General features: G+C 38.9%; 1 protein-coding gene across 9 annotated transcripts in view; it reads left to right on the forward strand.

Moving 5' to 3' along the window:
• ATL2 (atlastin GTPase 2) overlaps positions 1 to 21837 on the forward strand; it is an 86661-nt gene that overhangs the window by 43359 nt on the left and 21465 nt on the right. For all 9 annotated transcript variants that reach the window (XM_024927673.5, XM_055108044.2, XM_055108043.2 and 6 more), the window contains exons 3-6: positions 16096 to 16230; positions 16477 to 16581; positions 19791 to 19841; positions 20461 to 20517. In XM_024927673.5, coding sequence (XP_024783441.1) covers positions 16096 to 16230; positions 16477 to 16581; positions 19791 to 19841; positions 20461 to 20517 — 348 coding nt within the window. The remainder of the gene's footprint in view (positions 1 to 16095; positions 16231 to 16476; positions 16582 to 19790; positions 19842 to 20460; positions 20518 to 21837) is intronic.

Consider the following 21837-nt stretch of genomic DNA (forward strand, 5'->3'; position numbering starts at 1 on the left):
AATTCTGTTGGGTTTATACCCAGGAGTAGAATTGCTGGGTCACAGGGGGAAATACCCGTTTACTTTTAGTAGGGATTGCCGAAATTTTTTTCCAAAGTGGTTTCATTAATTTTACACTTCCACCAGCAGTGTGAGAGACTTACAGTTGCTGTATATCTTGTGAACTGTATTGTCAATCTTTTTAATGTTAGCTATTCTGATGTGTATTTTGTTGATTTAAAATTATCTGTATACGTCTGTATACAAGTTCATTTGCTCATAAACTATTTGCCAGATTTAATGTAGAAGTTTAGCTTATTTAATTATATTTATTATATAAATGTTATATATTATAAAATATATATTATAAATAATATATATTATATAATATATAAATATTGAATATAAATTATAACTATAATATTGAATATTATTATTGAAACTATAGAACTTATGTAACAAAATGCTGATAATTTGAATTTTATATTATTATTTTTGCCAATGTGAGAAGCAGGCAAACTTTGACCAGATTTTTTTGTTTGTTTGTTTGAGATGGAGTTTCGTTCATGTTGCCCAGGCTGGAGTGCAATGGCGCGATCTTGGCTCACCGCAACCTCCGCCTCCCAGGTTCAAGCAATTCTCCTGCCACAGCCTCCTGAGTAGCTGAGATTACAGGCATGCACCACTACGCCCGGCTAATTTTGTATTTTTAGTAGGGATGGGGTTTCTCCATGTTGAGGCTGGTCTTGAACTCCTGGCCTCAGGTGATCCGCCCACCTCAGCCTCCCAAAGTGCTGGGATTACAGGCGTGAGCCACCGCGCCCGGCCTTGACCAGATTTTTAAGAGTCAATAAGGAAATAAAAATTGTGGGCTGCTGCTGCTTATTATTATTACCTGAATATAAGATAAGGGGATTGGGCTGGGCTCGGAGGCTCATGCCTGTAATCCCAGCACTTTAGGAGGCCGAGGCAGGTCGACTGCTTGAGGCCAGGTGTTCAAGACCGGCTGGCCAACATGGTGAAGCACCGTCTCTACCAAAAACAGAAAAATTAGCCGGGGGTGGTGGCAGGTGCCTGTAATCTCAGCTACTCAGGAGGCTGAGGCAGGAGAACCTCTTGAACCCTGGAGGCAGAGGTTGCAGTGAGCTGAGACCATGCCACTGTATTCCAGCCTGGGTGACAGAGTGAGACTCTGTCTCAAAAAAAAAAAAAAAAAAAAGAGGATTGGATACAGAGGTTATGTGGACTATCTTCCTCTTAGCATATTGGGGTCCCTGCTGCTGAGACTTTGATTTTGGAATCAAAACTAAGTTTTAATTCTTCCCTATGCAGGTTTTAAATTGGATTAGATTTGAGTCAGAAAAACTTCATCAAATGTTACCAAAGCTAGAGGAATCAGAAATAAATGAGATGGAAGTGTTTACAATATTGTTTGAAGTCCTTATTGCAGTATTTTAGGAGAGACTTTCTTGGTTACATTCCTGAACCTGTTGCCTGAAAATACTCTGTCCTTTGCAGCTTTTCCAGCTTTAAGCCCCAAATGTATGTATTGCCTCTTTCGCAGTATCATAAATATTATGGCACCCCTATCATCACATATTTCCATTTTGGATTTGAGAGAACATAAATTACAGATCTTTTTCATTAGTTTGGAATTAGTTTGGAACAAAGAGTTTGCTTTGTTCCAGTAGGTTACATTAACTGTTTCTAAAGTAACTGGTTTTATTTAGGCTATTTATTGAAAAATACCTCAAGCAACAAACTGTTACTCATAAACACTGACTACTCAACCACCAGCTTTAGAACATTTAGGGAGTTAAGCCATCTTGTATAATATAAGTTCCTTTTGTGTTAATACTAACTGTTTTTGGAGGAGACTTTTTTTTTAAGGCAATTAACTCCCTACCTCCTTCCCTCACTCTGCCAGGACAAATTTTGCTATTCAGCTTGTACATTTTTTAAAAAATTATTTTAACTTTTTTAGAGATAGCGTCTCACTCTGTTGCCCAGGCTGGAGTGAAGAGGCACAATCACAGCTCACTGCAGCCTCGAACTCCTGGGCTCAGGTGATCGACCCTGAAGGGCCTCACTTTTTAGCCCAACTTGGTCTCGAACTCCTGGGCTCAAGCAGTCCTCCTGTTTTGGCTTCCCAAAGTGCTGGGATTGTAGGTGTAAGCCACTGTGCGTGGCCCAGCTTATAAATTTTAGTTCAGAATTTCTTTTCTTTCTCTTTTTCTTTTTCTTTTGAGACCAAGTCTCACTCTGTTGCCCAGGCTGTCCTTGAACTCCTGGTCTCAAGCAGTCCTCCTGCCTCAGCCTCCCAAGTAGCTGGGACTTATAAGACATGTGCCATTGAGCCTGGCTTCAGAATTTCTTTGTTCTCACAAATTTCTTTCCTTTAATAGGATACATTTTCTGTAGATTGGAGAATGTATACCATAATTCTTTCATCAAGAAGCAAGTTCAAGCCATAAGATTTATGTCACACTGTACTAGTATATGGACAGTCAATAGAAACTTGAGTGGGCCATTCATTCTTCCCTGGACTCTGGTAGTGTTATACAAGTGGGTTTTGTGTGACTAGGAGTCTTCGTTGAACTTGTACACTAAAGGTATTTGATTTTTTGTTTTTCCTTTAACAGTGTTACTGAGATATAATTTACTTACCATATAAGTCATTCACTTAAAGTGTGCAGTTCAGTGGTTTTTAGTATATTCACAGAGTTGTGCAACTATTACCCCAATTAATTTAAAAATGTTTCCATTGGTGGGGCATGGTGGCTCGTGCCTGTAATCCCAGAACTCTGGGAGGCCGAGGTGGGAGGATTGCTTGAGCCCAGGAGTTTGAGACCAGTCTGGGCAACATAGGGAGACTCCATCTCTACAAAAATCAAAAAATTAGCCGAGCGTGGTGGTGTATATCTGTAGTTCCAGCTACACAGGAGGCTAAGGCAGGAGGATGTCTTGAGCCCAGGAGGTTGAGGTTACAGTGAGCCCTGATTGTGCTGTTGCGCTCCAGTCTGGGAGAGAGCAAGTCACAGTCTCAAAAAGAAACAAAGTTTCCATCATCTCAAAATGAATCCCTGTAACAGCCCTTTGGCTGTTACCCCCAGATCCTTTCTCCAAACCGTCAACCTGAAGGAACCGCTAATCTATTTTCTGTCTCTGTGGACATTCATGTAAGTGGAATCTTAAAAAATGTGGTCTTTTGTGACTGGCTTCACTTAGCATAATGTTTTCAGGGTTCATCCATATTATAGCATGTATCAGTACTTTTTATGGCTGAATAATATTCTCTTGTATGGATATACCACACTTTATCCATTCATCAGTTAATGGACAGTTGGTTTGTTTGCAATTTTATGACTATTAGGAATAATGCTATAATCATATTAATATATAATGTTAATTACATAAAATATATTTATATATGTATATGTTATAATAATGATGTGAAAGAGGGTTCTTCCTTCATTTTTTGGTTATGTATCTATTTGTCCCAGCACCATTTTTGGAAAGACTTTTCAACACTTCCGCTATTGAATGCTCTTGATACCTTATTGAAAACCAGTCGATTATAGATATATGAATTTATTTCTTGACTCTCAGTTCTATTCCATTGATCTATGTACATGTTCTATTTTTTTTTTTTTTTTTTTGAGATGGAGTCTTGCTCTATTGCCCAGGCTGGAGTGCAGTGGTGCGATCTTGGCTTACTGCAACCGACCTCTGCCTCCTGGGTTCAAGCAGTTCTCCTGCCTCAGCCTTCCAAGTAGCTGGGACTACAGGCATGCGCTGCCATGCCTGGCTAATTTTTTTTTTTTTTTTTTTTTTTGAGACAGAGTCTCGCTCTGTTGCTAGGCTGGAGTGCAGTGGTTCAATCTCAGCTCACTGCAACCTCTGCCTCCCGGGTTTAAGTGATTCTCCTGCCTCCGCCTCCTGAGTAGCTGGGACTACAGGTGTGCGCCACCATGCCCAGCTACTTTTTGTATTTTTAGTAGAGATCGAGTTTTACCATCGAGTTGGCCAGGATGGTCTCCATCTCTTGACCTCGTGATCCGCCCACCTCGGCCTCCCAAAGTGCTGGGATTACAGGCATCAGCCACCACACCTAGCCAGTTTTTTTTTGTATGTTAGTAGAGACAGGGTTTCCCCGTGTTGCCCAGGTTTGTCTCGAACTCCTGCGCTCAGGCAATCTGCCCGCCTCCCAAAGTGTTAGGATTACAGGCGTGAGCCACCACGCCCGGCCATGTCTTGTTCTCATACCAGTATCATGCTGTCTTCACTACTGTTGCTTTGTAGTAAATTTTGAAGTGAGGAAGTGAGTCCCATTTTGTTCTTTTTCAAGATTGTTTGGCTATTTTGGGTTCCTTGCAATCCCATATGAATTTTAGAATTAGCTTCTCAGTTTCTACAAGAAGTTAGCTGGGATTCTATCAGTGATTGGTTGAATCTGAAAGATCAATTTGGGAAATACTACTGTGTTAACAATATTAAGTCTAACAGTCCATGAATATGGGATATTTTTCCATTTATTTAGATCCAAAAATTTTTTTATAGTTTTTGAGTATAAGTTTTGCACTTTTCTTCAATTTATTCCTTTTGTTGATGTTACTATGAATGGAATTGCTTTCTTAATTTCATTTTTGAATTGTTCATGCAAGTGTATAGTTCATATACTTGACTTGCATATTGATCTTGTATCCTTGAAACAAATACTGAATTTGTTCATTAGTTCCAATAATTTTTTTAGTGGATTCCTTCGAGTTTTCTATATACAACATCATGTCATCTGCAAATGATGATTGTTTTACTTCTTTCTTTCTTACCTGGGAACCTTTTATTTCTGTGTCTTGGCTGATGGTCCCAGCTAGAACCTCCGGTAGTATTGAGTACAAGTGATAAATAATGAATATCCTTGTCTGTTTTCTAACCTAGTTTCTAGAAAGCACCTGGTTTCTCACTACTATGTTAGCTGTAGGATTTTTTGTAGATTTTTTTTTTAATTGAAGTTTTTCTTTATTCCTAGTGTGCTGGGAGTTTTTTTTTTTTTAAATCCTGAATGAATGTTGGATTTTGTCAAATAGTTTTCCTGTATTTATTGATATTATCATGTGTTTTTTTTTCTTTCTTTTCTTTTTTGAGACAGTCTTGTTCTGTCACCGAGGCTGGAGTGCAGTGGCACAATCTCGGCTCACTGCAACCTCTGCCTCCTGGGTTTAAGCGATTCTCCTGCCTCAGCCTCCACAGTAGCTGGGATTACAGGTGCGTACCACCGTGCCTGGCTAGTTTTTGTATTTTTAGTAGAGATGGGGTTTTGCCATGTTGGCCAGCCTGGTCTTGAACTCCTGACCTCAGGTATTCTGCCCGACTTGGCCTCCCAAAGTGTTGGGATTACAGGCGTGAGCCACCATGCCCAGCTGATTTTTTTTCTTTAGACTATTGTTATGATGGATTACATTTATTGACTTTAAGTTGTTGAGCCAGCCTTGCATTCCTGGAGTAAATCCCACTTGATCATGGTGTGTAATTCTTTTTGTACATTGTTAGATTTGATTTGCTAATATTTTGTCAAGGATTTTTGCATTTATATTCATGATATATACTGGTCTGCAGTTTTCCTTTATTTGTAGTATCTTTGTCTGGTTTTGGTATTAGGGTAATACTTTGAATTAATTAGGAAGTATTCCCTCTGCTTATTTGTAGAGAACTGCTACCATTTCTTCCTTAAATGCTTGGTAGAGTTTTCTAGTGAAGTCAGTTGGGCTTTGTAAATCCTTCTTTTGGAAGGTTATTTATTGATCTTTTTTTTTTTTTTGGAGATGGAGCCTTGCTCTGTCTCCTAGGGTGCAGTGGCATGATCTTGGCTTACTGCACCCTCTGCCTCCCGAGTTCCAGTGATTCTCCTGCCTCAATCTCCTGGGTAGCTGGGATTACAGGCGCCCACCACCATGCCTGGCTAATTTTTGTATTTTTAGTAGAGATGGGGGTTTCACCATGTTGGCCAGGCTGGTCTTGAACTCCTGACCTCAGGTGATCTGCCCATCTCGGCCTCCCAAAGTGTTGGGATTACAGGCATGAGCTACCGCGCCTGGCCTTTTTTTTTTTTTTTTTTTAATAGATGATCTAGTTCTCCTTGTGTGAGTTTGGTAGTTTGTTTCTTTCCAAGAATTGCTCCATTTCAACTAAGTTACTAACTTTGTGGGCATAGAGTTCTTAGTATTCTTTTATTTTTTTAATGTTTAAGGAATTAGTAATGAAGATTCTTCTTTGAATTCTGATACTAGTTTGTCTTATCTTTTTTCTCCCCTCTCTCTTCAATCAATTATATTGATCTTTTTGAAGGATCAGTTTTTTGTTTCACTGATTTGTTTTTTCTGTTGTGATTTTCTGTTTTCTTGTTTCAATTTCATCAGTTCTTCCTCTGATTTTATTCATCTTACTTTAGGTTTATATTGCTCTTCTTTTCCAGTTACCTGAGATGGCAGCTTAGAGTATTGGTTTTAGATCTTTTTTTCTTTCCTACTGTATGCATCTAATGCTATAAATTCTCTAATCATGGTTTTTGCTGCATTTCATATATTTTAATAGGTTGTATTTTCATTTTCATTTAGTTCAATATATTTTAAAATTTGTATTGAGATTTCCTTGACTCCTCTGTCATTTTGAGGTGAGTTGTTTTAAACTCCAACTATTTGGGGAGTTTTCCAGCTGTGTTTCTGTTACTGATTTCTAGTAATAGTTTAATTCTGTTGTGGTATGAGAGCATACTTTGTATTATCTATCCCTTAAAAATTTTAAAGGTGTATTTTAAGGCTGAGGATATGGTCTACGTTGGTGAATGTTCTTTGTGAGTTTGAGAAGAGTATGTATTGTGCTGTTGTTGGATGAAATATTCTATAATGTCAGATCCATTTGATTGTTGATGCCGTTCAGCTCGACTATGTTATTGGTTTTCTACTTGCTGGGTGTGTCACTACCTATAAAGAGGTGTGAGGTCTCCCAGTATAATAGTGGATTTGTCTGTTACTCTTTGGAGTTCAATTTTTGCTTCACATATTTTGGTGTAATGCAACTCTTAATCTTTGTTCAGAAGTGGTTTTTATGTTTCCTTATTTTGAAAACTGCTTTGTCTGTAATTAACATAGCTATTCTAGCTTTCTTTTGATTAGTGTTGGCATGGTATGTTTTTCCCATACCTTTACTTCTAACCTGTGTCTGTCTTTGTAAAGTGGAGTTTTAAAAATAGATAGCATATAGTTGGCTCTATTTTTTAAAAACCCACTGTGACAGTTTCTTTTTTTGAGACAGAATCTTACTCTGTCACCCAGGCTGGAGTGCGGTGGCGCAATCTTGGCTCACTGCAACCTCCGCCTCTCTGATTCAAATGATTCTTCTGCCTTAGCCTCCTCAGTAGCTGGGATTACAGGCACCCGCCACCACGCCCCGCTAAGTTTTGTATTTTGAATAGAGATGGGGTTTCCCCATGTTGGCCAGACTGATCTCGAACTCCTGACCTCAGGTGATCCACCCACCTCTGCCTCCCAAAGTGCTGGGATTACAGACGTGCGCTGTGCCCGGCCGACAGTTTCTTTTAATTGGTGTATTTAGGTCATTCATATCTAAAGTGATTGTTGATATGTAGCTGCCATACTTATAATTGTTTTCTGGTGTTTTTTTTTTTTTTTGTACTTTTTTTTTTTATCTTCCCCTCTTTTTCTGCCTTCTCCAATTTTAATTGAACATTTTACTTGATTGTGTTTTCTGTACTCTTTTAATATATCTGTTAAACGTGTTTTTTGGTGGCTGCCTGGAGTTTGCAATATACATTCACAACTAAGCTAAGTCCACTTTCAGATATTATACTGCTTCATGGATAGTGCAGTTACCTTAGCGTATTCCTAATTCCTCCCTCCTTTTATACATTGCTGTCATTTGTTTCCCTTATCTGTATACTATAACCACCTAAAAGATTTTATTTTACCTTATTATCCTTCTCTGATAATCTTTCTCTCTTTATGTAGATTTGAGTTTCTGACCTATATCATTTTCCTTTTTGCTGACGTATTGGCGACAACATTCCTTGGTTTTTGGCTAAGAAAGTCTTTACTTCTTTTGTAGGATAACTTTACTGGATACGGAATTCTAGTTTGGTGGGTTTTTTTTTTCTTTTTTTCAGCTTTGTCAACATTTCACCCTGTTTCCTTCCTGCTTGCATGATTTTTGTTTTGCTTTGTTTTTTGAGATGGAGCCTCGATCTGTCGCCCAGGCTGGAGTGCAGTGGTGCGATCTTGGCTCACTGCAACCTCCGCCTTCTGGGTTCAAGTGATTCTCCTGCCTCAGCCTCCCAAGTAGCTGGGACTACAGGTGTGTGCCACCACGCCCGGCTAATTTTTGAATTTTTAGTATAGATGGGGTTTTGCCGTTTTGACCAGGGTGGTCTCGAACTCCAGACCTCAAGTGATCCCCCTGCCTCGGCCTCCCCGAGTGCTGGGATTATAGCCATGAGTCACTGCTCCCAGCTGCTTGCATGATTTGTAATGGGAAGTCCAGTGTAATTCTTATCTTTGTTCCTCTGTAGGTAAAAGTGTTTTGTTCCTGGCTTCTTTCAAGATTTTCTTTTTGTGTTACTTTACAGCTAGGCTATAATATATACCTAGTGTGGATTTTTTTGGTATTTATCCTGCTTGGTGTTCTGTCCTCTTCCTGGATCAACTTCCTATTTTATAATTCTGAAATGTATCATATCTGAGTCTGGTTCTGTTGTTTGCCTTGTCTTTTCAGTCGATTTTTTTCTTGCCTTTTGGCATGGCTTGTAATTTTTTGCTGAAAGCCAGACATGAAGTATCAGGTAATAAAGACTGAAGATTTAGGCTTTTATTATGAGGTTATATGTTAATCTAGTTGGGAGATGGGCTATGTTTAACGTGTTTTGTAGCTGCAGGTCCTAGAGGCTTCAGTTTCTCCTTATTCTCTCACTGTCTTTGGGGTTTCCCAAGAACTTTTATTGAACTCAAAATCTGTGTCTTGCAGCTTTTTTATTTGTAATCCACTGTCATTATATTGGAGCATTGTTGATGAGGTGGTAAAGTGTAGGAGAGCAGAAGCATCATATGCCACCTTATGGTTAAATCTTAGTTTTATTTTTATTCTTTTTTGAGACACAGTCTCCTTATGTTGCCCAGGCTGGTCTGGAACTCCTGAGCTCAGTCTCCTGAATAGCTGAGGCTACAGGCAGACACCACTGCACCTGGCTTCTTAGTTTTTTAGTGGGCCTGAGTCCTGGTCTATGACCCTCTTTTTTTTTTTTTTTTAAACAAACAAACACACAAACAAACAAAACCTTAAACTAGACAGGAAGCCTAGATGGGGCAGGAGTTGGCTAATTGCTCCTCCCTAGGGTCAGATAAAGCTCTGGTAAAGTAGTTTTCTCAGGAGGGCAGGCTTTTGTTGTGGGGACTGGTGTGTGTGTGTGTGTGTGTGTGTATGTATGTACTGGTGTGTGTGTAGATAGTGGTTACTTTCCCAGAGTGAACTTAAAAAGTGTTACTTCCCCTCCTCTTGTCAGTCATGAGGGAAACTTTCTTCCGTAATTACTTTGAGAATTTTGTGGAGTTCTTTGAGATAATATTCAGGAAAGTGGGGTGTTTTCTTAGACTGAGCCTCTAGGGTTTTTAGTGCTTAAACTAGTTCACTCTCAGCTTCTGATAATTCATTCAAATTGCCATTTAAGTGTTCCTACCAGTTGCTGCAGCAGTTGCTGGAAAGCTGACCTCAACTCCTGATCCTTTGTGTTAGTTTGTCTCTTGTGATTTTGCAGGGATGGTTTGACCTGTGATCTCAATTCTTTGATCTAAGAAAGGAGAGTTTATTGATTTTTCAGTTTGCTAAGCATTTTTCTTGTTGTAAAGATAGGTCTGATGACTTCTAAACTTTTTACATGAGAAAGCTGACACTGGAAGTCCAATGGAAGACTTTAAAGTCAAATCTCAGTTTAATTACGAGACGTGTCTGCCCCTTCCGTTTTGTTAGCCCTCGAGGGCAACTTTTTTTTAAATTGTGGTAAGATATACATAACATAAAATTTACCTCTTTAACCATTTGTAAGTGTACACTTCAGTGGCACTAAGTCTGTTCACATTGTTGTGTAGCCATTGCCACTATCCATCTCCAGAACTACTTCATCTTCCCCAGCTGAAGCTCTGTGCCCATTAAACACTAACTCCCCATTTCTCTCCCCAATCCCCTGGCATCCACCATTGTACTTTCTGTCCCTATGAATTTGACTAAGCACCTCATATGAGTAGAATCATAGAATATTTGTCCTTTTGTGTGTGGCCTATTTCATTTAGCATAGTGTCTTCAAGGTCAAAGACACCTTTTGAGCAGAACCTTTTATCAAAATATGTTAAATTCCTCTTCAGCATGTACCTAAGTTGTTAGAGTTGTCCTTTTTCTGGGCTCATGACTTGGGTCAGTCATAATTTCATTGATTTGTCCAGCCCCAGACGGGAAGAGTTGGGCATGGGGTAGGAATGGGGTTGGATAAGATGTTAGACAGTTTTAAACTGTTTTAAAGTTAAATGTTTTATAATTAGTTCCAGGACTTGCAGCGTATTCCCACATATTCAAATGAAAATAGTAAATATAATTGGTGGTTAGAATGTGTACAGTATTTATTCTGTCTATCAGTTTGGGTGCTGAGTGTTCATAACCTGTCTCCTGAATAGGTACTAGTTTTATACAGATGAAGATTTTCATTTGTGGTGGTGTGGGGAATGTCATGCAACTAGGGAGGATCTCGCTTATTATTGTAGCACTACTTGGGTTTTTTTTTTTTTTGAGACTGAGTTTCGCTTTTGTTGCCCAGGCTGGAGTGCAATGGCGCGATCTTGGCTCATCGCAACCTCCGCCTCCTGGGTTCAAGCGATTCTCCTGCCTCAGCCTCCCGAGTAGCTGAGATTACAGGCATGAGCCACCATGCCTGGCTAATTTTTTTGTATTTTTAGTAGAGACGGGGTTTCTCCATGTTGGTCAGGCTGGTCTCAAACTCCCAGCCTCAGGTGATCCGCCCGCCTCGGCCTCCCAAAGTGCTGGGATTACAGGCGTGAGCCACCGCACCAGCCCACTTGGATCTTAATTTCATTCTTTTTATTCCTTTTACTCCCAGTTGTGATGATTTATGGCTTTTGTATGAACCTTTATTCTTCCAGCCTATCCATTGTGAAAGGGAGTCAGCTTGCCAGCAGTCAGGAGCGGGTGTGCTCTGATACATGTAGGCCTGGCAGGACAACCAACCCTTTGATCACTTGAGCCCAGGAGGTCGAGGACAGTGAGCTATGATCGTGCCATTGCTCTCCAGCTTGGGTGATAGAGCAAGACCCTGTCTGTCTGTCTGTCTGTCTCTTTTTCTTTCTCTCTGTCTAACTAAATAAATAAGTGGTTACATAGTTGTTTCACTTTGTTGCTAGGGAGTATACCTTTCCTTTGGTAAAATATGAATTTGTTTCTTACTGTTTAGAATAGGTAAGGTTTCTTAATTGCTGATAATTATATTATGTAGAACGTCTTTTTGGCAAGGGCTGTATTTATTCACTATTTGATTATACTTAAACTTCAGGCTGGGCATGGTGGCTCATGCTTGTAATCCCAGCACTTTGAGAGGCTGAGGTGCTGAGGTGGGAGGATTGCTTGAGCTCAAGAGTTCAAGACCAGCCTGGGCAACATAGCAAGTGAGACCCCATCTCAAAAAAAAAAAAAAAAAAAAAAAAACAAACTTCTGGTGATTTCAGATTGCCTTTTGCAGTTGAGATTTATTCTATAAATACTTCTTTTTTTCCTATTTACTTTATATTCCTGGTGGAGTAGGATTACTTTTGCATTTCTGAGTTTTGAGGCTTTTGTCTCCATAGTAGTAAATAGTATCAGATTAGTGTTTTTGAGTTTTTAGGTTTGCTTTTAGTAAATTATCACAGCAAATAGGGTCTGTTATCAGCAAGGCTGCCTTTAGCTCCCACTAAAATTCTCTTTGTGGGCAGGAATGTTTATTCTTGTTCACTGCTGTATCCCTAGAAAAATGGCTGGCACATGGTAGTGGTTCCACAAATATTTAATGAATGAATGACTGTATTTTATGAAAGCTGTCAGTGTTCACTATGTTAGAGAAATTATACACTTTTACAAGTTTTGAAGAATCTGATTAGTTCTCTGATTTATTTTTTCATCTTTGTTGTTGTTGTTAAATAGAGGCAGGGTCTCTCACTCTGTCATCCAGGCTGGAGTGTGGTGGCGTCATCATAGCTCACTGCAGCCTTGAACTTCTGGGCTCAAGTGATCCTCCTGCCTTGGTCTCCCAAAGTGCTGGGATTACAGGTGTAGCCACCACACTCAGCTTCTTTCATCCTTTTGCTGACTAATCAGTTTAGTATTTTTTTTAAACATTTCCGTTACAAGGTAACTTAGAAAGAGATGATACATAGTAGATTTTTATGAGACACCAATTCTTTCTAAAGTTTCTTTGGAAGAGGGGGCTGGCAAACATACAAGCCTATGATTTCAGTCATCTATACTTATAAAAATTTATTTTTACTGTCTTTTTATGATTGTATTGTTTCTAGGAATAATAACAAAGATCATATTTCTTCTGGAATTATTACCCATGCTCAAAAGGGAGTACATTGAAGCTTATAAGTAAACTTTTTTGTTAGTTTAAAAAATACTTAGAGTACCTACTACAAGCCAGGCACACTTCTCTGTGATGGGAATACTTGTAAGAATGAAACAAACAAAACTTTTGTGAAACTTACCTTCTTGTAGAGGAGATAGAAATAAGTAAAATGTAGAGTAAAACCAGAGTTCTCTTAGAGGAATTATTTGTGTAGGCTGTAACTTTTACGAATAATAAATTCATTAAGTACCAGATTTTTTTTTTTTTTGACATTGTGGGGGAATGAGATTCTCCATGTCAGAACTTACAACAGTGCAAGGCACTTTGATAGGAGCAGTTTGGTGAACAAAGATGATTCTTTATAGCCTTTACTCTCAAGAGACTCACAAAAAAACTGCAAAACCATATAAAGGTAACTCCATATAAATGGTAACTTTTTTTGGTATGGTAGAATCAGGAAGATGTGTGTTGAGATCTATGGGGAGTATCAGGAGCACAGACAAGAAGAGTAAATTAAAGATGGATTGTTATCAGCCTGGGCAATGTGGCGAAACCCCCTCTCTACAAAAAATACAAAAATCAGCCAGGTGTGGTGGTGTGCACCTGCAGTCCCAGCTACTTAGGAGGCTGAGGTAGGAGGATCCCTTGAGTCCGGGAGGATGAGGCTTCATTGAGTTCTGATTGTGCCACTGCTCTCCAGCCTGGGTGACAGAGTGAGACCCTGTCTCAAAAAAAGAAAAAAAAAAAAAAAGAAAAAGAAAAAAGGATTGTTATGCAGCAGATCTCCAGATGGTCTTATTGGTAGTGCGGAGCCACAGATGACTTTTCAGCAGGACAGTGGCACGATTACATTTCTTGTGAACATTCAGTGACTATGGAAAAATGGGTTAGAGGATAGAGCAGGAGTTGCGTAGAGACCAATATGAAGTATCCAAATATGTAGTCAAGGGGTAGAATCACCAGTTTTACTTGTCTGGGGAGTGTCAAAATAATCTGATTCCTGTGAAGGGTGCCTCCTGAAACACAAGTCCATCATATATACTGTGAATGAAATTGTCTCAGGTGGCAGCCCCTTCTGACCAGCATAGATAAGGTCTTTAAGTTGTAGGTATTGAAAACTGAAGAAAAAGAAATGAATCCAAGAGAAGTTTGTAATTGATAGGATTGGTGGCCTACTGGGGATGGGAGTTTTGTGGAATAATAATAATAATTAAAGATGGTTTGAAGTTTAAGGCTATGTTAGGTGATGGTCTGAATGATACTGTCTTTTTGTTTTGTTTTGTTTTGTTTTGTTTTGTTTTGTTTTGTTTGAGACAGAGTCTCTCTCTGTTGCCCAGGCTGGAGCGCAGTGGTGCGATCTCAGCTCACTGCAACCTCCACCTCCCACAACCCACCTGAAACCCGGGTTCAAGCGATTCTCCTCCCTCAGTCTCCCAAGTAGCTGGGATTACAGGCATGTGCCGCCACGCCTGGCTAATTTTTTTTTTTTTTTTGTCATTTTGGTAGAGAGGGGGTTTCACCAAGGCCAGGCTGGTCTTGAGCTCCTAGCCTCAAGTGATCCACCCGCCTCAGCCTCTCAAAGTGCTGGGATTACAGGCGTGAGCCACTGTGCCTGGCTGACACTGTTTTGTTTTTGTTTTTGTTTTTGCCACTGTGTGTCTGCTTTTCATAAATTGCTTCATCCCTCATTGGTCCTGTCTTAACCATCTCTGCACTCCTAATTCACGCTTTGTAATTTGTTTTAGACTAGATATCCAAGCTTATTAGAAGTATTTCTGAAACAAAGGCGTTTTTCCTGTGGGGTACATTGAGTAAAGGCTATGTGGGCTTTAAGTATACTAAAGTATAGGGATCTTGACGTCTGTCAAAGGTACTCATTTATTATGTCCCACATTTAATTTTCTAGAAAAATTACCTTATATGTTAACTTTTGTATTATTTCATAATAACAATTTAGCCCTGTGGTTCTAGTTAAAAACTTTTATTATGGAAAATTTTAAACATACCCTAAAATAAAGAGAATTGTATAATGAACTCCAATGTATCTGTCAACATTTTGCTGGTCTTGTTTTATCTGTTCTCTTTTTTCCTTACCTCCCGGAATATTTTAAAGCAAATGCCAGGCATATCCTTTCACTGCAGATACTTGAGTATCTAATAGATAAGGACTCTTTTTTTTCCTAACCACAGTATCATTAGCACACCAAACAATCTTCCTTACCCTAATTTAACACCATCTAATGAGATAACCAGTTTGGGTTCATATTTTCCTGTTGGTTTAAAAAAGACGTTTTAAATAGTTGGTTTGTTTAAATCAGGCTCCAAACAAGTCTTGGGGTTATTTTTTAAATTGATTTTTTTCGTTTTTGTTTTTGAGACGGAGTTTCGCTCTTTTGGCCAGGCTGGAGTGCAGTGGCGCGATCTCTGCTCACTGCAACCTCTGCCCACGGGTTCAAGTGATTCTCTTGCCTGAGCCTCCTGAGTAGCTGGGATTACAGGCATATGCCACAACACCCGGCTAATTTTTGTATTTTTAGTAGAGATGGAGTTTCGCCATGTTGGCCAGGCTGGTGTCGAACTCCTGACCTCAGGTGAGCCACCTTCCTTGTCCTCCCAAAGTGCTAGGGTTACAGGCATGAGCCACTGCACCCAGCCTAAAATTGATTATTTTTTAAAGAGGAAATGAAGGCAGTATGAAAACTTAGTGTAAGCTATTCTGAGAAAGCAGTGCTGTTTTGACAGTCATTCTACCTGGAACTTAGTTTTGCTTATCTGTGTAACAACATGTTAAAATAATTGGTGCCAAGTTTTTTATGATTTTTAACATTTTAGGAAATCTTTCTCTCTCTCTCTCTTTTTTTTTTTTTTTGTTTTTGAGGCAGGATCTCACTCTGTCACCCAGGCTGGAGTATAGTGGCACAATCTCAGCTCACTGTAGCCTCAACCTCCCAGGTTCAGGTGATCCTCCTACCTCAGCCTGCTGAGTAGCCGGGACTACAGGAGTGTGCCGCCACGCCTGGCTAATTTTTGTACTTTTTGTAAAGATGGGGTTTTGCCACGTTGGCCAGGCTGGTCTCAAACTCCTGGCCTCAAGTGATATGCCCACTTCAGCCTCCCAAAGTGCTGGGATTACAGGCATGAGCTGTCATGCCCAGCCAGGATATCTTTCAGAAAAGGGGGAAAGTGAGTATGACCCCACTTATTTAGAAGCCTAGAGAGTAGTAGTGTGAGCTGATTTGAGAAGATTCAAGTTTGGAGGAGACTACGTCTCTATAAGAAAAAGAACCCCACATGGGATTTAAGGACTGCTTTGTAACTGCTTGTTTGTTAAACAGTGTTTTTTTATCTTTCCGGGTTTAGCTTCCCCATCTGTAAAATAAAGAATGGGTGATTTTTTGGTTTCTTTTATTTCTTGTGTTTTATTTTACATTTATCCTTGACTTTAACAGGATTCTCAAAGTTGGATTGGTGGAAACAATGAACCATTGACAGGCTTTACATGGCGAGGTGGCTGTGAAAGAGAAACAACAGGCATACAAGTTTGGAATGAAGTATTTGTGATTGACAGACCTAATGGAACTAAAGTAAAATTCTGTTTATACTTTTCTACCCTGTATTCTTTCTTGGGCTATTTTCCAGTATTAAAAATTAAAACAACACAGAACTATTAATGTTTGATAACTTTAACATACGGATTATTATGTCAAATGTATGAGATATAAGTACTTTTCTTGATTTAATTACTGCTTTTCAAATTTATCATTTGATTTTTTTTTATAGTCATTTTTGGCAACTCTTTTACTAAATATTTTAAACTCTCAAATTCCTAGGTTGCTGTGCTGCTTATGGATACCCAGGGTGCCTTTGATAGCCAGTCAACTATCAAAGACTGTGCAACGGTGTTTGCTCTGAGCACTATGACTAGCTCTGTCCAGGTGAGACACAAGATTAAGTGGTGCGATCAGTTCACGTAATCATTTGGCCCCTCTTTTATTTTTCTTTTTTGAGACAGAGTTTCACTCTTGTTGCCCAGGCTGGAGTACAGTGGCGTGATCTCGGCTCACTGCAACCTCTGCCTCCTGGGTTCATTCTCCTAACCCGAGTAGCTGGGATTACAGGCCCCCGCCACCATGCCCAGCTAATTTTTTGTATTTTTAGTAGAGACGGGTTTCACCATGTTGGCCAGGCTGGTCTCGAACTCCTGACCTCAGGTGACCCGCCCACCTCGGCCTCCCCAAGTGCTGGGATTACAGGTGTGAGCCACTGAGCCCGGCATTTGCCCCTCTTGAAAATGCCTTTTTAATTTTTTTTGAGATGGATTCTCACTATGTTGCCCAGGTTGGAGTGCAGTAGCTATTCATGGGTGTGATCATGCACACTCTAGCTTTTGGGCTGAAGTGATCCTCCTGCCTCAGCCTCCTGAGTAGCTGAGACTGTCAGCATATGCCACCTTGTGCTGGCAAAATGCCTTTTGATTGAAGGGAAAAAAAAGAAAGCTATTTACATTTTTTGAGAGCTATTTACATTTCTCATTGGTTATTTACATTTCCATGCATGGTTTTCTGGCTTACGATGTGAAATTTTGTACTTTGGATAGTTACAAAGGATGCAATAAACCAACAACCAGTCTCTTTAGTTTTTCATTATGGAATATATACTTTTTTTTTTTTTTAAAGGAAAAGATATCACATGTTATCTGTAATTGAAATCAGTTAGATGGCTACCAGACACAGTAATATGGAGAGTATATTTTTGTTTTTTTGGCTAAAACAAACAAAAAACCCAGGTAATTAAGCTTAGAAGTCTAGTTTTTTATTCTGTATCTATGACAAGTGGTACTCAGTTATTTGAACTAAAGGAGATAAAAGCAGAATAATTACTTAATGTTTAATTTAGGAAACCCAGACAAGGCTTATGTAATAATAAACTGAGGATTTTTAGCACCTTCATTTAGGAAGGGATAAAATCCCTTCTCTTTTTCACTTATATTCAAATTGTGTTTGGTGTTCTATCCGTTTCTAGTTTCTTCAGGCTAGGCCATTTCTTTTCTGTATAATTTAGATGGATTGGACTGAATTAAACTACCACATGTCATTTGGTATTTCTTTACTTTTTCTTTTCTGAGATCATCTGTGGCTGATACATCTCTGAAAAATGAATTATTGAAGTATGGCGGTTAGGCCCAGCTGGTGATGGTGTATCAAGAAGTATATTTGCAAATATTTTTTAAAAATGGGTATGTGATCCTCCCAAGATAAGAAATTGTTCTTATCAATGGTAGATCATAGGTGATGCTATCACAGTGTCTTGGATTTTTTTATGCTTTCCAGTAATGTCTGGAACATATGACTCGTCTCTCTAAGCTCCCATTTTCCTCCTTCCTCAGTTTGAAGTACCTAGCCATCAGAGTGGAAAGAAGGTTGGCTGTTAACATGAGCTAAAAGAAGAATACTCTTCAGCTTGGCTTCAGTTTATTATAGGGTTGGGATATTTGTCATTACCCACTAAGTGACGCTGGTGGGGACCCTCTAAGTCTCTTTTTTTCTCTGATCTTGCAAGATGGCACAACTGTGATTCCCTTGAAGCAAGCAGAAGCCCCTCAGGTTAGCTGGCTCTAGAGGGAGTTCTTGAGTTCTCTGTCCTAAAACTTATCCCTTAGTCTTTTTTTGTTTATTTATTCAACTTTTTGATAGTAAGAGACCTGGTTTTAGACAGCCACTTAAAGCTGTGCAGCCACTTTGTTGTCTGTAAAATGAGTTTTACTCATCTTGCCTATCTTGGATGTGGTTGTTGTGTGCAGTCAGAAATGAGAGCTAAATGAGATAATGCATATGAAAGTGCTTTGTAAAGTATAAATAACCAAGAAGATTAAGATTATGATTATTTTCTTCCTTGCCTTTGGGTGGGGGGGTAGTTGTCTTTCCTTATGTAAGATATCTGGCTGATAGATAAATGATAATTTGATCTTCTTGTCATTTATTCCTTCAACAAATACATAACATACTGAGCACCTGTTACATACAAGACAGTATGCTAAGTACTAATGATCTAAGTTAAATAAATCTCTTTCTCTGTTTGCTGTTTGCAACCTGGCCCTGACAATGAAAGGATCCAGACCTATTTTCTAAAAGCAAAGGCCCACATAGGTTGGTCATGGTGTCAGGGTTTATGTTAAAATCTAAAGTTTAATCACCTCAGTCATCAATTACTTTTTAAATCCTTGTTTGGAATTAGTAGCTAAGAATATCATTTTAGGTTTGCTGGCCTAAATTGACTATATTCTTGACCTCCAAGTGGTTTAGCCAGAGTATCACTTATTTGCTCTTAGAACAGATTGTTCTCTCTTTGGAGTCACCCTGGTTCCTAAGATGTAAGTTATTTCTTAGCAGAGGTGATACTTGTTGATGGCCACTTTTCTCCTGTGGCAGTGTAGATTACTGTCTAAAGATCTGTCTTAGAATTAATGGATGAAAATCTCCGTTTCCTGAGGATACTTAGACCCTCCTTTATCAACTCTAGTCTCCTCCAAAAAATTCTGGAAAGGGCAAGAGTGCCACCTACTGTTATTTTTATTAGCTTCCACAGGCCAGTAAAATTGTCATGTTGAGTGTAAGTAAAAACTGATGAGTAAGTAAACTGAGGAGTGTGAGTAAAAAGAGAACCACACTAGAGTCAGTGGTAGTGGAGGTACCCCTGAGTAACTGTATACTCTGATTGTACCAGGGAGGAATTTATCTTTGTAAACTGTTGCCCCTTATATTCACTAATTTAGAAAAATGATGGTGGAAATAACCTACGCTCTTTAAAAAATGATCGTATCTTAACATTAAAGAGCTTAGAGAAGGAGTACAAGAAACCTACTAGATACCACACTTGTTTTTCTGCCACTTTTAGGCCATGAATATACATATATTCATGCTTTTTGCACATTTTACCACCACTGCTTCTTCCTTAATATTCTATCTTGACTATTGTTAGGAAAAAAGAGAAAATCCTTTTCACATGTCAGTTGTCAAGATAGTAGTTAAATGATTCCTTTGCGCTGAGGTACAAAATAACCTTTTTTCCACAAGTAAAGTTATACAGAAGCTGGGTATTCAGAACAAAACACTAATAAAAAACAAAATAAATTTTGTTTTAACAGGTATATAATCTGTCTCAGAATATTCAAGAAGATGATCTTCAACATTTGCAAGTACGTATTTCTTTTTTTAATTTTTATTTTTTGAGATGGAGTTTCGCTCTTGTTCCCCAGACTAGAGTACGGTGGCACAATCTTGGTTCACTGCAACCTCCCCCTCCCAAGTTCAAGGGTTTCTCCTACCTCAGCCTCCCAAGTAGCTGGCATTACAGGCATGTGCCACCATGCCTGGCTAATTTTGTATTTTTAGTGGAGATGAAGTTTCACCATGTTGGTCAGGCTGGTCTTGAACTTCTAACCTTGGGTGATCCGCCCGCCTCAGCCTCCCAAAGTGCTGGGATTACCCGGCGTGAGCCGCTGCACCCGGCTGCAAGCACATATTTCTTAAAGAAAATGTGCCAACTATTGAAATTTAATTCTCACTTTATTATGAATTTACACTTGGAAGCCTATAATAGTGGTAACACGATTCAATGTTATATGGGTTTAAACTGGTGTATGACTTCTTAACTGGAAGAAATTTTGTACATACCTAGCGTGTTAGAAAATTAAATGTTTGGCTTTGAAATGATTTTAAAGGTTGTGGTACCTGGAGCTTTGGTGTGGAACAGGTTTACACATGTCTTCTTTCAATCTCTTTAGAGGCATTATTTTAACTAACTCTATTTAATAGTTATTTACAGAGTATGGAAGACTTGCGATGGAAGAAATCTACCAGAAACCATTTCAGGTAAAAAAGTTATTCTAACATTTTAAAGATTAGCCTATGAGAAGTTGTGAAGCCACCTCAGTTTGTAATTTTGGAGACACCAGGATATTACAATAGACTCATCGCTAGCAACAGATTCAGTGCAATCGAAACTAACCTTTGGTAGTGTCATCATCAGCATACTTACCAGTAATAGGCTAACAGGATAAATAGAATAAATGAATCTAGGCTAATTCTTAATGTTTTCACTTAGATTAAGGGGAGTAATGTTTCCCTTAATAGATGTTATTCTAAACTTAAGACAATAGGAAATATATGACAGTCATGCCATTTTTTTTTATACGTGATAACTACAGAATGTTACAGGTTTCTTTTTTGTGGTTTACTACAAGTTGAAATTAGTTCTGTTACTCTTTATTTTGGTTTCATATAGAAAAGTTCCAGATAGTTTATTTTTTGAAGCAAGTGTAATTTGTAAGTTGCCATTAATACTGTTTGGTGAGCTGCAGTTACAGTAGGAGAGCATGACTCTACCATGTTTGCTCCTAAGTGTGTGAAGCCTTTCCGGTATGACAGCATTGCTACTGATTGTTAATCTTAATGGGTTTACATTGATTCTGCCTCACTCTTGTCTGGCTAGTATGGTCACTTTTATTAAGTAGTTGAACAGATTATGCCTTCATTTTTGGATATATAGGTGAAATATACCCTATTTGGCCTATATCAGTTTTTTCTGAACTGGGATAATTTTGCCACCCAAGGGGACATTTGCTAATGTCTGGAGACGGTTTTGGTTGTCACAGTTTTGTGGGGGAGCTTAGCGCCACTTGGTATCTAGCATATAGAGGCCAGAAATATGGTTCAACGTTCTACAATACACAGGACAGCCACACACAACTAAGAATTAACTGACCCAAAATGTCAGCAGTTGAGAAATCTAACCCTATATGAGTAAAAACATCCTCTGTGAGTGAAAATGTCCTTATTGACACCAGATCTATAATCAGTCTAGATAGCCATCTAGAATTAGTTGGTCTTGTAGTTACACAACCATGATTTAAAATTATGATCCGTGTGTCCTGATACACCCATTTTTCATTTTTAAAGTCCTGTATTATTGCTTGTGGTGACTCTTTCTTTATATTTAGTGAAGTTCTTCAGTGGTGGCGATTGCTTGGTATAGGGCCTGGGAATGTTGTTTAAGTGGGTCCTTGATATAACCATGACCAGTACTGACCATTTGGTTACTATAACTTTTGATAAGGATTGTTTAGGAGAGTAAGAGGGGCTTCAATTGTTAAGAGTTGTGATTTTTTCGTAAATTTTCTTTATTGTAAAATA

Source organism: Pan paniscus, chromosome 12 (assembly GCF_029289425.2).
Source record: "Pan paniscus chromosome 12, NHGRI_mPanPan1-v2.0_pri, whole genome shotgun sequence".
In the NCBI taxonomy this organism is placed as follows: Eukaryota; Metazoa; Chordata; class Mammalia; order Primates; family Hominidae; genus Pan; species Pan paniscus.